We start from the raw sequence: 17,127 nt of genomic DNA, 5'->3' as shown, positions 1-17,127 counted from the left end.
GGGAGTTTGTTCAGGAGATTTGGAGCATAAGAACTGATCCAGGTTTAGTTCTGACTCTGGGGACAGAAAGCAGACCTGAAGAAGGATTCTGGATCATAATGTAGCAGCAGATCAGAAATGTGTTTCGGCCCTGAACCGTTCAGAGCTTTATGAAGCAGCAGAACTTTGAAGTTAATTCAGCGTCTTTGTGGTCCTGCTATACCCTTTGAATGTCCCCTTGGTTCATTAGACTGTAAACAGATCTCCATCAGCTGAGTTACTAAAACCTGAAGTGTGCACCATGTTCACATGAGATGGTGACGCCCTGTTCAGTAACTAAGCATACAGTAAGGGTTATTTCAGCAGAGAACTGCAGGTACTTAAACGCTGCAAACATTCTAAAAAGCGCTGTTTAAAAGCAGTTGAGCCTCGGTGTGGTTTTACATCTTTCTCTGTAGTAATCGTGTCCCTTTGTGTTCACTCTGCGTCTCTTTTCAGTCATGTTACGCTTCCTTTTGGTCACTTTGAGACTCTATAGTCATACGTGCCAGTCAACGTGTAAGCCCAGACATTTTAAAGTTATATACAGCTTCAAATCAGCAGAAAAAGACGGAAGACAAACAGAATCCAGCTCAAAATGTTTATTCAGGTCATCAGATCAGAAACTGCCACAGTAAGAGTGTCACAGAAGAGGGGGCTTATGGGTAATGTAGTCAAAGATCATGTTTCATCAGATCAGACAGTGACGATCAGCTGGAGCTTTACGGTGGAGTCTCCAGTCTCAGGTGCGTTTAGCTCTTCCCCCCCAGGGTGTGCTTGTCGAACAGGTACTCTGCCATCTTGTTGGTGTTGGCGTCCATGCGGCTCAGGTTGGCGATGAAGTCTCCCAGCTTCTTAATGGCCTCCACCTGCTCGTTCAGGTAGTGGGTCTCCAGGAAGTCACACAGCTGAGGAGGGGGGGAAGAGAACAGACCATGAATACAGTGTAGAGAGAGCATTTGAGATGCTGAATCCCAGCGAGCAGTGAAATCGTATTTGAGGGACGGCAGGTGTTACTCACATGAGGGTCGGTGTGATCAGAGGCCAGTTTGTGCAGATCCAGCAGAGCCTGGTTCACGTTTTTCTCCAGCTGCAGAGCGCACTGCATGGCCTCTAGACCAGAGCCCCACTCATCACGCTCTGGTTTCTATAGGAACAAAATGCATTCATTAGGAGGTGGTCATTCAGAAAGCCTTTAAGGCATCTGTCAACGCCCTGTTGCATTATGGTAAAGTTCCACAGACTCTCTGCTCCCCGAGTGTTGCAGGGTGTGGGTGGATGCAGTGACTCAGCAGTTTATCTGGTTTATTATCTGCCGGTGCATCCTGCAGACCTGATGTTCTGACAGACGCTCACCTTGACATCCTGCAGGAAGATGCGTCCTCCGCGGTTGTTCTGGAAGGCCATCAGCTTGTCTGCGTGCTCTCGCTCCTCCTCGCTGTTCTCCTTGAAGAAGTGAGCGAAGCCGGGGAGGGCCACGTCGTCACGGGAGAAGTAATAGGCCTGCAGACCGAAGGGGGGAGAAAACAGTGATTAGAAATCAGACGGGTCATTACACACTGAACTGGTCAACAAACAGTCGTTATGAGCCAGGCTGCAGTCAGCCGGGACCATGAGTCATGATTTCAGGTTAGAAAAAACACAAGCACAATGACGCAGCATTTTTTTGTACTGGGATGCTTTTTTTATGTTTGCACCTTACCATCAACATATGCGTTTTTATATGTAAAAACAACAATGACATACATTATAATAGAGTAAAAGGTACAATATTTGCCTCTAGAATGGTGTGAAGTAATAGGTAAATGTAGCAAATAATAATAATATTCAGATAAAGTACAAGTGAACACAATGTTCCCAATTAAAGTCTGTCAGAGCACAAACTATCAACACACTGTAGAAAATAGTGCCACGCACATACAATGTTACGTCGGTGCGGAGGGATATGCAGTTTGTTGATACTGGCGACGGAAAAACCAGATAACTAACATTTATCGACATGTTTCTTAATGTTTATTTAATGACGATAAAGAGTGTGCTCCTTACCATGGAAGTGTAGTTGTAGGAGGCGAACAGCTCCATGTTCACCATGCGGTTCACGGCCGCTTCGCAGTCGCGGTGGTAGTTCTGTCTCACCTGGGAGTCCATCTCAGCTGACGTTTCTTCGCGGTTTTTCTTAACAAAACGGTACAAAAATAAAGCTTACGATGACTTTTTTCAGTAGTGCAAAAGAAGGGGTCTATCCTTTGTGTCCGGAATGGATTTAAGTGTGAATTCTGAGCGAGATGAAGGAAAAGTTCCGTTCAAACACTGTTGAAGCAAGAACTGTTTCTCTGAGTCTTCCCGGGTGTGAAATGGTAGATCGGTCGCTTCCTGTACTTATACCCGAAGGACCGTGACGTCACTGCGCGTTTCCGTGAGAGCTCAGAGCACGTGACGGTGACTAAGCGTTCTCTGTTCCCTCTGGTTTTAAAGACAGACCGGTGACAATGACTCAGCAGTTTTGCTATATGATGCATTATGAGATAAAGTTCAAATTAAGAAAATGTTATAAACATATGTTTATTATAATTAATTTCATTCTATTTAGCTTTTTTTCACGTTTAATAGCACCTTTTACATGAAAGTAGAAATATGTTTGTATTAGGTGATATTTTATTAAACCTTCTTCTTTTGTTTTTATACACATTTTTATTTGAACTTTAATAAATATTATGTATTTATTTATATTCATCTTTTTATTGCACATTTTTACATGTTAATATAAATATTTTGTCATGTTTTATTTTACCTTTTATTTTATTCTAAAATGTCTGTCTTGAAACAAGCCACTTCGTATATTTACTTCAATACAAGTAAATATTGTATTCTTTACTTCACAGCTTCAATATGATTTGCTATAATAAACAAAACCAATGGTAAATGCAAAAACATTTATTTCATTTTCGTAATTATGAAGATTTTGGGGTCTTTAGTAACATTTTGCTGATTTCCAATGCAGGACTTTTAACTGTAACAAAGCATTTTACAGTGTAGTTTTTTTAATTCAGACTGTTATTTAAACTTCTTCCATGTCTGATTTTGTTGAAGTCAAGTTTGGCCTTAAAGCAGCAATAAACTGGTTCTACCACAACCTCTAAAACCCTGCTGACTCGCTGTTTTCAAGGTGCTTTTTATTGCATTACTCAACACCACAGCACTGTTACGAGACACTGCTCGTCTGAAAAGTTCTTTCAATGCAGAAACAAGAAGAAAATGCTGTATTTGCTCGTAGATCTGAACAAAGCTGCTTTTTAAAAATGTGCATGTAAAATGTTTCGCAGTTGAGTCTCACTAACGTTTGGATTCATTTGGATCCATCTTCTACTCATTTATAGATTCATGCTTCTTCCATCATTTGGAATACCTCTGTTGTGATGTCTTTTTAATTTACACACACCATCTATTGTCTGTCCGTCCTGGGGGAGGGATCCCTCCTCTGTTGCTCTCCCGGAGGTTTCTTCCATTTCTTTGGGGGTGTTTTCTTGTCCGATGTGAGGGTCCAACGACAGAGGGGGTCATATTCGTGTTCTGTACAAAATGTAAAGTCTCCTGAGACAAATGGAGAGGGGTCAATAGATGGAGAGAAAGACGTGTGTGAGCCTGTCTAACAAAATAAATATTGGCATTATTTTGCATTTGATCTGTCAGTCTTTGTGTAAACTTTTGCAAATATTATGCGCGAACTTTATTTAAACAATGCAAGACAACAGGATCTCCTTATAAGACTATAGAGTGATATAACGCTGAGCCAGTATTTTTCCACAGAGCCCAGTCTGCTTTGTTCGTCCTCCCACTTCCTGAAACTCAATAATATCTCTGATATGTTTTATAATGATTGATCATTAAAGTGTTCTCAGAGCTGGTAAAGGTGCAGCTAGTTTGAATGGCTTTGTATACTGCAGGGTAGCTGCTGGATTTACTGCAGGTGAACTACAGTCTGATTTAAGGGCTGATTATATTTACCATCCTTCATTCTAATCTGCCTAGCAACTAAAGGGATTAAATACACGTAGTGGAGTAGAGGTACAGAGTAGCATAACATGGAAATACTCAAGTAAAGTACAAAGTACAGTACTTGAGTAAATTTACTTGAGAAAAGTGGCTATAGTTTGTATCAACAGGCTGCAGGTAATAATGCTGTTCGTTTTGGCTGCAGTCCAGAGGGCCTCGCCTTTAATTTGAAAAACGACTCTCTGAATTTTCATTCATTTCCAGGAACACTTTAATCACTTTATTGTAATCCCATCTTCTCTTACCCATCTGCTTCACTTTGCATTTTTAATGAAGGCCTGTGGAAACTTCTAGGAACTCTGATGTGGTTGGTAGCTCTGGATCAGATGACACAGCGCTTTCCATGAGGACACTTTTCTCAGAAGTTACATCACTGATAAACATCTGTCCACCTTCAGGGAAAACTGGTTGGTAAGATAGAAATACATCCGGGTTAATACCTGATGTAAATGCTTATAAATGCACGTCTTTCGCAAGGTTACTTTGAGAAAAAGTGTGCAAGAAATGGTCTGAAAATCAGGAAGTGAAGCAGCGTGATCTGAATCCCCACAAACGCGCAAAAATAAAACTGAATTTAACAGAATTATAAAGCCTTATTGCTTCAGACCCCATATTCTCATACCTGCCAGCATTTTTTAAAATAGTGCTGTGTCATGTAACACGTCTTGTAAAACACTGGGATCAGGTGAAGGTTTGTGCTGAGTCATGGTTGTGACTCAGCATCTTGTGATCGTCTGACAGGAAGTTCACTTCAGTGCAGGCGGCTCGGGAAATAAGGAACAAATAACTGGACGAGGTTTTAACCAAAGTGTGAGTGATGTCAAAACAGCAACAAATATATATCTTATAAAGTGTAGAATAATGAGTTTATTTCTACTTTGACTTCTTAGGTTTCTATGAATATTTAAAGGTTTTGATATTTCTATTTATTGCCTTTCTCAGGTTCCTGTACATATTTTTATTCTTAGTTATTTTATTGAAAATGTTTCTTAAACTTCTTAAAGTATTTAATTTGATCCTTTTGTTGCATCTTTTTACTTTTACTTCATATTTTACTAAAACATTTTTATTTAAGAATATATTTATTGCACATTTTAACTTTGACTTGTTATCTTTACAAAAATACATTTATTTTATTTAATCTTTTATTGCGTTTTACAAACTTCTTACATTTATATATATATTTATATGTATTTAATTATAAAATGAAGCACCCCCCCCCCCCCGGATAAAGACAAGATGACCTCTTTTGACTTTTCCCTCTGGCTTATAAATATATATACCTGCACCATGGAGCCGTTAGGTGTTTGGTGCCTTGCTCCAGGGCACCTCGGTAGCACTAGGTCTTCATTTGAATTGCATTATCACGCTTGTGAATTTCTCTTCTACTAAAGTGTAAAACTGAATTTGAACCTACAGAGTTTTGGGAAATAAACACAAGAAGTAAGGCTTACTTTCAAATGAGCCGTAAAAAAAGAGACGAGAGTTGAAATGAAATAAAATATCTTCTTTTAATCATGGCTTAAAGACAGTCGGACCCACAGAGTTGTCTCTGGAAACACAGATTCCAGGGGGAATGTGTTACAGCCTTATCGTTCAGTAATAAACACAAACAGTTCACACTGCATGGACAATCTTTTTTTGCTGAGTCATTGAAAGACCTGTAAGGCAGACAAGGTTTCAAGGTTTAAAAAGGGAATGTATTAAAAAAAATACTGAGACACTTTATTTTACCTCTGCTTTCTGGTGGTAGACATATCTAAAGTCTTCTGAATACTTAATAAACCAGAGCTACCTGCAAGTGCTTAAACCCACACCAGTCAGCATTCTCACATGGAGAAATCCCATTGGACCAGGGAGATGCTGCCTTCAGGGTCCAACTCATTTTCATTGATTTTTATTTTATATTCTTGTTTTTGAGTTCTAACTATTTACTATTTGATTTGCTTCTTTTTGTATTTCGCTCCTGCAACGGAAAATATTTCCTAGTTTGGGATAAATAAAGTATTTCTGATTCTGATACTACATCCCTGTGGCCCTTATACTAGAGGTAGAGATCATCCTGTGTTCACGCTGCAGGAATAGCATCTCTCTTTAGCCATTTTGTCATGCTGGTGTGGTGTTCTGTCGACCTATACCTAATATATTTGGCACATAATGTCACTGAGTTAGCTCTAACAATGGATTTATGATCAACAAACGCTGTGCAAACACCTGATCTAACCGTGACTAGCCCCTAAAAGCTAATACTGCCTGTGAGTTGTCCTTCAGTGTCGACTATATGCTGGAAAAACACACAAAAAGAAGCGTACCACTACAGTTAAGTTAGAGAACATTCATTATAAAGGACGCAGCTAATGTAGTTTATTCTGACAGGTATGAATAATAAACTACATCACATGTGACCTTCATGAAAGTACGTATTTTTGAGCTTTCAGTAAAATCGGTCTCTTTTAAGTGCTTCATTTTTAAATTTGAACATTTGAACCGTTAATATATTCAATCTCTTTATTTCTCATTCTGCTCACTCACCCATAACCTGCTGAATAAATCCCGTAACTTTCACTTCCTACTGTCCCTGAATGCACCATTGTTAATTGAACTGGAGTTGATTTCGAGGAAACATTACATTAATATAACCAAAAAACCATTTCATTATAATTGTTCTCACTTCTTTTAATGGGTGATGATGTCAAGTTATAAGAAGACATAATTTAAATACTTGATACAATATGGAGATCTTTTAAAGGACATTGGATACAGCCTACAGGAGGCTCCATACTCCTTTATTTTATGTGATAGAAACCTACATTAAAGGAAACAGAAACTAATATATTTATATTGCATTATTTCAACATTTCACGTTTTATTTATTTTTCTTTGATTTGGCTCCAATTTTGTTTTTTGACACTTTTGAAAAGCAGATGTCTCCCCTTAATCAGCAGGTGTCCCCCCTTTAATCAGCAGGTGTCCCCCCTTTAATCAGCAGGTGTCCCCCCTTTAATCAGCAGGTGTCCCCCCTTTAATCAGCAGGTATCTCCCCCTCATGCTGTGGGGATCCAGACGCTCTTCCACTGCACAGCGTTCCTCCCCATCTCCTCCAGCACTGAGGGGTGAGTCCAGTCTCTCGCCCCTTTTCCCCCTTTCTGCTGGCTGGAGAGCAGCAGTGTTTTCAGGGGAGAGCTGCAGGAGTGCTGCAGGAACTGAACGCCCTACAGAGAACCGGGGGAGGGGGAGGGGGGGGGGGGTGAAGCTCTTTAAACTGGCTATGATCGGCATTGAAGCAAGCAGCATGTAGATTTAGATTTATATATATAATATAAATAAAAATAAAAATCTAGTGCAGACACTTCATCCATCATGAATCCACAGTGTCCTGCTCTCACAAATACACATAAATATAAAATAATAAATCAAATGCCGTTTATTTGTGTGCGTTTACCTCAGCGCTGCCCCAGTACCAGATGGCCTTGATGACGCTGTGATTGGCCAGAGCGGCCGTCAGCTGATCTCTACTTCCTGTGATGACATTCACCAATCCTGCAGGAAGATCTGAGGCCTGGAGCACCTGAGGAGGAGGAGGAGGAGGAGGAGGAGGAAGAACATCAGTGTTTCCAGTTACATATACCTGTACATGCTTTTATTTTGAAGGATGTCCCATCACCTACCTGAATGAACGTCAGGGCAGGAAGTGGACTCTTCTCACTGGGGATCAAGATGACGGCGTTCCCATAAGCAATGGCGGCGCCGAGCAGAGTGACCATAGAGAGAAGGGGGTTTTTATCGGGGAGGACGACTCCCACAACTCCCAGAGCTTCGGGGAGGGAGAGAGCAGAGCCGGACAGAGGGAGAGACTGGGGGGAGACACCGTGTTATTGCTCAACTGTACTGGAAACGCTTACCATAAACTTTGGATAAAATAAATAAAAGCCTCACTGGAGTTCCTCCTTGCACTTTGTCACAGTAAGCCGCCCAATCGCTGAGCCTGGCGATGCTAAGCTCCACCTCCTCGTCCGCCTTGTCCAATGAGAGGCCGGTCTGGACGATTGATGAACTTAAGTCCCGCCTCTTCCCCTCCAGGCCTTTAGCCAGAGAGAGGAGCGACTGAGCGCGTGCAGACGGACTCTTCTTCATCCAGCTGCAAAGAGACAGACCATAAAATAAATTACATTAAAATTGTAAACAAGAAAATTCCCCAATTTTTTATTTTATTTCAAAGGAGAGGTAGACAAAGTGTAAAAACATCCAGTGTGTGTGTGTGTGTGTGTAATAGTGTGTTTTTGGGTGTGTCTGCCTTAACGATGTCACTCAGACTGTGTCAACCCCAATCTGCCCAGCAACAAGGTTACCGTGGTGACCTGCTGCATCTATGGGCGAGGCAGCTGGAGTTTTTGTCCCTCTAGGAATCTTTTGGGCCAGATTTATAAGTCAGTTTAATAAAATAAAGGCATCGAGACAACGCTGATTAATTTTGCTACTCAAATCATCTAAAATGATGTCAAAATAGTGAATATTATGGGATTTAGAGCAGGTTTAAGGGAGGAGATTTTAAGCCCCTCTACACTCTAAGTGATGATGTCATCACGCCCCATACATTACAAAATCTGAAACGCTCTGAAAATATCATCAAACTTGAACTGTGATTCTAGAAGAACTGTTCCATCGATAGAGAAACCCTTTTAGTCCAATAAAGCTGAGAGTCTGGAGAGCTGTTTAAACTCTGGATCTTCTTTCTAAGTTGAAGTACGGCGAAGCAGTTTGACCTCAAAGTCGGGTGATTTTGAGCTCTGTTCACGTTGACTTCCCATTCGTTCCAAAGGGGAAAAAGCTCGCAGTTTTTTGGGGATTTGTGTAAAAACATGGATTGTGTTGTTGCATTTCATTTTTTTGATCTATGAACTGGGAATGACGGTTAGAAACCTCAATAACTGTGCATGTACCCACAGGAACGGGGAATTGATTGCATTGCAGAGAGATAGGACTCCTCTGATACTCTGTTGGTATACTGAGAATGACTCAGCTAATTTGTCAAATTGAACTTTGCCCGGCGATAAATGGATTATGTAACATCGTGCTGACAATCAGGAGTCTGTCCTTGTGACATCCTGAAACCTTAATAAACATCTGTATAATTACAGCCGAATTACACTTATATAAGTAGTGTTTTGGGTCTAAGAGCTTTTACATTCTAACTGTATTAGTGTTTTATTATCCTTTAAATAAAATACAATTTCAGAGGTTAAAATATATGAGCACAGATGGTGCATGTGTACGTGATGCATGCTCGATCCGGAGGTAGTAAATAAAATGTTCTATGACATGCAAGAATGTAAACATAAGAATATAAAATAAGCCAAACCCGGAAAATAAACTCAGTAAAAGTGAGACAAAAAATCATTTAAAAAATAAATTGTATAATTGCAGAACCCGTAAAGAGTCATGGGAAATAAAACAAATGAAGATGTTTCTCGTGCGCACGCAAAAGTATTTTCTCAGGGTGTTGCAACAAAATATTGCATGAGACAGGACCTGCATTTCAGATTGTGTTTCTTTGTGTTCAAGAACTGGTTAAGCTGTATTTTGACCTGGGACTTCATCATAAAGACATAGTTACTTGCAAGTCGTCACCGATATGTTGTGTCTCAAAGACATTTAAAGCGAATTCTGAAGCCGTGTGGTCTCTCTCGGCGCAAGAACTACACCGCTTTGGATCACGTAGTTGAGTTCATTGACGATGAGAAACTTTCGCGTGAGCACGAGAAACATTTCATTTCCCTTTACTGGTTCCGCATATAATTGCAATTAAAAAAAGAGAGAAATATAATTCATAATATAAAACAACAACAATAATAATAATAGTACAAAATAAATGCAAAAGTAATAAATACAACAATATATAAATATAATAAAATAATATTAAATATGAGAATTATATCAAATTCTAAAATCAGTATTTGTGTACAATTAAAAAGATAACCTGCTCAGTAAAAGTAAGGAAGGAGTAAGAGAGAGATCTCACAAATATAAAATAAAAACAACAACAGTTCAAGTGAAAAACTATGTTTTCAAGCTCTTAAATAAAAGTCTAATAAATGTTCCCGTTAACTTCATTATTTGTGTATTGCCTTTGTATGTCCAAATAGACCTGTGGCTGTGTGTGTGTGTGTGTGACTGTGTGTGTGTGTGTGTGTGTGTGTGTGTGTGTGTGTGTGTGTGTGTGTGTGTGTGTGTGTGTGTGTGTGTGTGTGTGTGTGTGTCAGTTATTTTCCACAGTAGAGTGTGAATGTGCCCACTGTATTTTTATTAACTCTGGAAACACAACATGTGATTATGGCTGAACATGCAGTACTCTGTGTACATTATGTGTGTGTGTGTGTGTGTGTGTGTGTATGTGTGTGTGTGTGTCTCTCTCACCCTGGCTGGACTTTGGCCGCAGCCTCCACGGCGTTGCGGACGTCCTTCCGTCCTCCGTCAGGACAAACCTGCCAACACGGCGCCCTCTGCTGACTGAACCTCCACACAGCAGCCCGACACCGACTTACACTGTTTCCCCCCCACTAACTGAGGGAGGGACTTAGGGGCACTGGGTGGGGGTGGGGTGGGGGGGTGTAGGGAGGGAGGAAGTTATATGCATGCCATGATAATGTGCTGTGATTATTTAAAGAGCCTCACCTGGCAGAGGCATCCGGGATGATGATGGCGGGGGGGGCAGCAGATCCAAAGTGAGAGTAATCCATAGAGAGGCGGGAAGAGCGGGGGAGAGGGGGGGAGGAAGAGGAGGACGGGCGGAGGAACTGGTACAGACCCTGAGAGAAACAGAGGGGAGGGTCAGTGGCGTCCCACAGTCCCCTCAGGAAGAGTCCCGTGAGCCGGACTGACCTCCGCTCCTCCGTCGGTGCAGGAGCCGCTGTCCTTGTGTCCGGAGACGGGGAGGCAGGGGTCCGAGACGGAGACCGAGTTCACACACACTGAGCCCACACACACACTGAGAGCAGAGAGGGGGGGGGGACATCACTGAGCAATTTAGTCTCATTTAGAAACAGGTGTGTGTGGTGTGTGTGTGTGTGTGTGTGTGTACCTCTTAGCTGTCTCCAGAGCCAGAGTGAGCTCTTCAGTCCAGATGGACGCTGCCTGACCATGAGGACTGTGGTTCGCTGAGAACACACACACACACACACACACACACACACACACACACACACACACACACACACACACACACACACACACACACACACACACACACACACACAGTTGTGTTTGTCTTTAGTGGAATAAGCATGTGACCTATCCTGACCCCCTTCAAAGAACCGGTACCGAGAACCACTAAGAACCGGAATCGATAAGCAGAGCTGAAATGAAGAACCGCTAAGATCCAAAACCCCTGAGACGTTCCCTCATAGTTCCTCACCCAGCGTCACGGCCTCCGAGTTGCTCCTGAAGGTGAGGAGGGGCAGCAGGGGTCCGGGTGGGGGGCAGACCACGAAGGGGGAGGAGGGGGCCGCACCGCAGATCACCGTGGGGGGGTACTGAGCTCCGGAGGGGGGGGGCGCACAGGACTGAACCAACTGGGGAGCAGAGACAGAGAAACAACCGTTAACTAAAAACTGATTTTACTGATTGTGTGTGTGTGTGTGTGTGTGTGTATGTGTGTGTGCTTGTGCTCACCGTGGCCCCCCTGCTGCTGGCCTCCTGAACTGCAGCCTCCACCAGGAACCGCTCCTCCTCGCTCTGCAGACCCACGCTCTTCATGCCCGACATCCGGAGTCTGAGGCGGGACACCAGCCGGTCCTGAACGCTCTCCTGCACACACAGCACCCAGTGCACCTGGGGGGGGGGGGGGGGGGGGGGTCACTGCTTTTAACCGAAGAACCTCCAGGCTTTGTGGTATTGGACTTCTAATTATTATTAAATTATAGTATTACTTAATCACACCTTAAGTAATAAAACCAAAGACCCACAGTGAGAGGACTTGTTATCCATTATTATTGGATATTTTTACCTTAGTAATAAATATGCACTTATTTACATTATAGGTATTCTTCTTAATGTCATCTTTTGTCTTTTTTCCGGTGATACATTTCAGCGGTGTGTGTTCTGTTTAAATAAAGTTGTATTGAGAGATTATGGGATGGCTCACCTCTCTCCTCTTGTTGAAGGCGCTCTGGATGACTGCGTCCACGGCGCTGTCGATGTCGGACGACTCGAAGACGATGAACGGACATCGAGCGCCGAGGATGGAGGACACGGAGACCGGGACCCCAAACCCTGCTGTCGCTTTGCACAGAGTCACACCGTCCTGCAGGAGGGGACAAATACTTTATTTAATCCTGCTTCATTATTAGTTGCTCCAAATTAGAATAAAAAAATAATTGATTAATAAAGAAAAGAAAGACAAAATGTAACAAACATAGGAATTGATTTAAACCACGCAGAATATTAAAAATAAATCCAAATATTTTAAAAAAGACTGAAATATTATATAAAAACGATTAGTTTAAGTAAAATGTGCAATAAAAAAGTACAAATATTTAGACAAATAATAAAGTTTAAAAAAGCAAAATAAAAAGATTGAATTATTTATACAAAATTCACACATCTACACTACCTGCTTGTTCCCGCTGTACGTGACGTAGCTGATGCTCGGGTTTGCGGCCACTGTAGCGCCCAGAGACGGGTCACTTCCGGTCAACACATTAAGAGCGCCTGCAGGAAGTCCTGCTGCCGTGAACAGCTGAGCCAATAGGAGCGCCGGGGCGGCGGTGCGGAGACCCGGGACCACGATCACAGAGTTTCCTGGAAGAAGAAGACAGGACAGGAGGCAGGGGTAAGATCAGTGTGAGCTGCACAACTCACTGTCAAAGTGAAATATGGACCAGAGCGTTAACAAGTAGTGTGTGTGTGTGTGTGTGTTACCCATGGCGAGGGCTGGCAGGACTTTGATCATGAGGTTATAGAGGGAGCAGTCATCAGAGACGACCACCAACACCACACCTGGAAACAAGAGAATCACACACTAAATATCAATAACACATTTTAGACTTGAACTAGATATTAATATATTTATATATATAAATATATTTATATATATACATATATATATAAATATATATATATTAATATATATATTATATATATATATTAATATATATATTGATATATATATATTAATATATATATTGATATATATATATATATTAATATATATATAAATATATATGTATATATATAAATATATTTATATATATATATATATATTTATAATATTCATTATAATTAAACTCTAAAATGTGCAATAAACAAAATCTAAGAGGTTAAATTTAAATAAAACATTAAATCAAATATTAAAAATGAATACAGAACAAATAAATACAAATATTATATAAAATATATATAAATTAAAATACAAACATTTATAAAAATGAAATCAGAATCACAAATACTTTATTTTTCCCAAACTGGGAAATCTTTTCATTTTTTAAATAAATAAAAAATGTTAAGTCTTTTTTTATATTAACATAAAAAGTTAAAAGTGTTAAAGTGCTTCAATTTAAATATGTATATAAATATATATATACACAGTGGTGTAGTTGTATAGATAATATTTTAGAGCTGAAGCGCACGGTTGGACACCTGACCCTCCCTACAGGTGTTGCTGCAGCCTCACCCAGAGGAGTCCAGCCAGGGATCAGAGTTCCTCGGAGCTGAGCCCAGCTGCTGTAGAACTGCAGGAGTCTGACCAGGGAGGCGGGGGGGCAGGCGGCGTCACACAGATCAAACATCTCCGACACACACACCCCGTGCTGACCAAGCACCCCCACCATCCTGAGAGAGGACAGGAAACACAGTGAGGTGTGGGAAGAACATTCTGATCACACGTTTACCGAGGTAGCATCTTCAGTTTAGGACTTGTACTTGTAAGGGAGGATTCAAGGAGTCTAGTATTTGACTTTAGGTAAGTGAAGGATGCGAGTCCTGCAGGGTTCTGTACCGGAGCATTACGTTGGCTCTCTGAGAGCAGCTGAGCTCGCTCCAGGTCCTGAAGCCGCTCAGAGAAGAGGAGGCACAAACTGAGACATCTTCCTCCACTGCAACCACTGCGCTGCACAGCTGAGTGCCTGAGAGGAGGAGGAGGAGGAGGAGAGGGAGGAGGAGAAAAACACCACACTTGTCATTGATCGTTCTGGTAATTGTCCCACCGGTTAGAAAGAAGATGAAACTGAAAACGTCGCTCACCTTTACAGTCCGTCAGCATGCGGCTTGGTCGGTTTGCTGGAACGTCAGACTTCCCATCGATGAACAAACCCAGGAGGTGGGAGTTGTTGTTCAACCAGGCCTGGGAGGACAGAGGGGACAGAGAGAGACAATACCTTTCAGGATGAGAATGCTGCTCAGAACAAATACACTTGTTGTGTTGTGATAAAGAACATGACTCTCAGGTAAATGGAGTAAACCGGCTTCTGAAATGTCGAGGAGTAGAAGTACAAGGTAGCATAAAATGGAAATACTCAGAAAAGTATTGCAGTACAGTACTTGTGTGCATGTACTTGATCACACTGAGCAGTGAGTGACACATGCCTCGCTAAGATGTAGTGGTTTGTTGTGTAATTGAAATGAGACGGAGGACCTGTGGGACCCGCTGGTGTAGAGGAAGGCAGAGTGATATCTGGATGTTGCCCTATTGTGATTTTATTTGTGCACCCTAAATAAACCGTGAACAGAGAAAAGGTGTAACCGTGCAGATCTGTCACTGTTCACCCTGACCCACGCTGACATGTGATTGGTCAGTGAGACCGCTCCTCTAAATAAAGAAGATAAAGAAATGGGTCAGCGATTACAGAAGCGCAAAGTCCAGAGGAGACTCATCTGCAGTCAGTCAGGAGAGTACACAACCTGAGTACTACTTTCCCTCAAGTACACGACCTGAGTACTACTTTCCCTCATGTACACGACCTGAGTACTTCTCCCCCATCTGGATGTAACTAAGTATATGTACTCAAGTTACTGTACTTCCGTCAAAATGTGAGGTACTTCAATCACTCACAAATATATTATATTATATATATGGAGTGGAGTACATGTACTTCGTTTCACTCCAGCTCTGGGTCACATGTTGGTCTCGTGAGTTAATGGACTTCACATGCTTCACATGCTAACAGGGGGAGGCTAACAGCAGTAACACCACAAAGTACAGTAAAAGTCCTACATTCAAAAGTGAAAGCACACAAAAGTATTCTCATCTAAATGTACTTAAAGTAGCGACATTAAAAGTAGAAGTACCAGAGTGTAGGAATACTCTGTCACAGTAAAAGTATTCTAAATGTTCCTCCAGTGAAAGTAGAAAGTACTCTCCTCTAAATGTACTTAAAGTAGCGACAGTAAAAGTAGTCATTGTCTGATTGGTCCATTTCAGAATAATATCTCTGATATGTTTTAGAATGATTAATGACATTAAAGTGTTCTCAGAGCTGGTAAAGGTGCAGCTAGTTTGAATGGTACACTGCTGCTGGATTTACTGCATTAACCAGTAATTATATTTACATGTGTATTTATATAAAATGTAGAGGAGTACAAGTACAAGGTAGCGTATAAAAAAATACTCAGGTAAAGTAACTGTAAGCAGTGTGACAGTTTGCAGCACGTAACCACAGCTACTCTCCTCTCCTGCAGGATTAGGAGCATGCTTACCTGTGCAGTGTTAGTATCAGGTGTGTATTCTGTACTTATACCTGTGTATTAGTAGTATTAGGTGTGTATCGAGATTACCTGTGCAGTGCTGGTGCTGGAGGCAGCAGCTGGTCCGGACTCCATGCTCTGGAAGATATCGTGCACAGTCTTGTTGGTGCTTCCAGCCATAGTAAACCCAGCAGATCAGAAGCAGACCCCCGTGTATCCGATCCTGAGAGGCGTTCAGGGGCTTTCTTTACTCTGAAGCTGGTTTAAAGTTCCTGCAAAAATAAGTGAAGAGACGAGGCTGGGGCAGGTGGACATGCGACCGGAGGAGGAGGAGGAGGGTGTTCTTCCTCTGCTGCTCTGAGTTCATTACCCGAGGAGAGCAAACAGACCACACTGCCATCTGCTGCACTGGAGCGAGGAGCTGTTAAAAAAGGGAGAAATACATTATTAGAAAAAACGTTTTATCTTAAAATGTATTTGTTTGACAATTCAAATATTTTTAAACTAAAATTAAAACACCCAAAAATGATCAAACAAAAATATGAAATAACTTCCTATACATAAAGTTCTTCCAAAATCACTTCACACATCTTCTAACACTCACCCTGCTGGTCATAAATAACACTTGCACATTTTCTGAGGGTATAAATGCTTTGTTTTATCAAATAAATGCATTTGCTTAATTTTGGTAAAAACCAAACAAAATATTTTCTGGACGAGAATATTTTTACAGACCCAGTGAAAAAAGTTGTTTTTGTATTATTATTATTATTATTATTATTATTATTATTATTATTATTATTATTATTATTATTATTATTATTATTATTATTATCATTATTATTATTATTATTATTATTATTATCATTATTATTATTATTATTATTATTATTATTATTATTATTATTATCATTATTATTATTATTATTATTATTATTATTATTATTATCATTATTATTATTATTATTATTATTATTATTATATTTATCATTATTATTATTATTATATTTATTATTATTATTATTATTATTATTATTATTATATTTATCATTATTATTATTATTATTATTATTATTATATTTATTATTATTATTATATTTATCATTATTATTATTATATTTATTATTATTATATTTATTATTATTATTATTATTATTATTATATTTATTATTATTATTATTATATTTATTATTTTATTTATTTCATGTTTTTATTTACTGTATTTTGTATTATAATTATTATATTATATTTATATTTGTATTTTCCTATTATCATTTTTTTTTACCATTAGGAAATGTTTTATTGTATGAGTACAAACATGTGTTTTTAATTGTTTAAAAAATATATTTATTTAATGTATTTCTTTTTTTAATCTACCTA

At 40.1% G+C, this 17,127-nt stretch overlaps 2 protein-coding genes across 2 annotated transcripts; both read right to left on the bottom strand.

Moving 5' to 3' along the window:
• Positions 1-605: 605 nt before the first annotated feature.
• Positions 606-2,387, bottom strand: LOC134878078 (ferritin, middle subunit). Its single transcript, XM_063903881.1, has 4 exons — positions 2,065-2,387; positions 1,375-1,521; positions 1,040-1,165; positions 606-926 (listed from the first exon to the last, which is right to left on the bottom strand). The coding sequence occupies exons 1-4, from the start codon at positions 2,164-2,166 to the stop codon at positions 771-773; spliced, it is 531 nt and encodes a 176-aa protein (XP_063759951.1). The 5' UTR covers positions 2,167-2,387; the 3' UTR covers positions 606-770.
• A 3,176-nt stretch (positions 2,388-5,563) lies between these two features.
• aldh16a1 (aldehyde dehydrogenase 16 family, member A1) lies at positions 5,564-16,097 on the bottom strand. The gene is given in 18 exon segments (XM_063903883.1): positions 5,564-7,283; positions 7,514-7,639; positions 7,740-7,925; positions 8,008-8,209; positions 10,486-10,553; positions 10,555-10,654; positions 10,744-10,877; positions 10,951-11,056; positions 11,150-11,225; positions 11,483-11,639; positions 11,740-11,898; positions 12,212-12,370; positions 12,680-12,867; positions 12,988-13,065; positions 13,739-13,896; positions 14,063-14,189; positions 14,308-14,407; positions 15,838-16,097. Coding segments are annotated over 18 exon segments (2,382 nt in total). The 5' UTR covers positions 15,928-16,097; the 3' UTR covers positions 5,564-7,115.
• Positions 16,098-17,127: the final 1,030 nt, after the last annotated feature.

The sequence above is a fragment of the Eleginops maclovinus genome, chromosome 16 (genome assembly GCF_036324505.1).
Source record: "Eleginops maclovinus isolate JMC-PN-2008 ecotype Puerto Natales chromosome 16, JC_Emac_rtc_rv5, whole genome shotgun sequence".
NCBI classification, from domain to species: domain Eukaryota; kingdom Metazoa; phylum Chordata; class Actinopteri; order Perciformes; family Eleginopidae; genus Eleginops; species Eleginops maclovinus.
The sequence above is the reverse complement of the archived record's forward strand: the minus strand, read 5'-3'. Positions and strand labels throughout refer to the sequence as shown.

Bases quoted from the DNA above. Each gene is read 5' to 3' on its own strand.
- LOC134878078 (XM_063903881.1), bottom strand. From the start codon at position 2,166: ATGGACTCCCAGGTGAGACAGAACTACCACCGCGACTGCGAAGCGGCC. The intron at 1,166-1,374 runs GTGAGCGTCTGT...TTGTTCCTATAG, and splicing joins TCTTCCTGCAGGATGTCAAG to AAACCAGAGCGTGATGAGTG. The intron at 927-1,039 runs GTGAGTAACACC...CCCCCTCCTCAG, and splicing joins CTGATCACACCGACCCTCAT to CTGTGTGACTTCCTGGAGAC.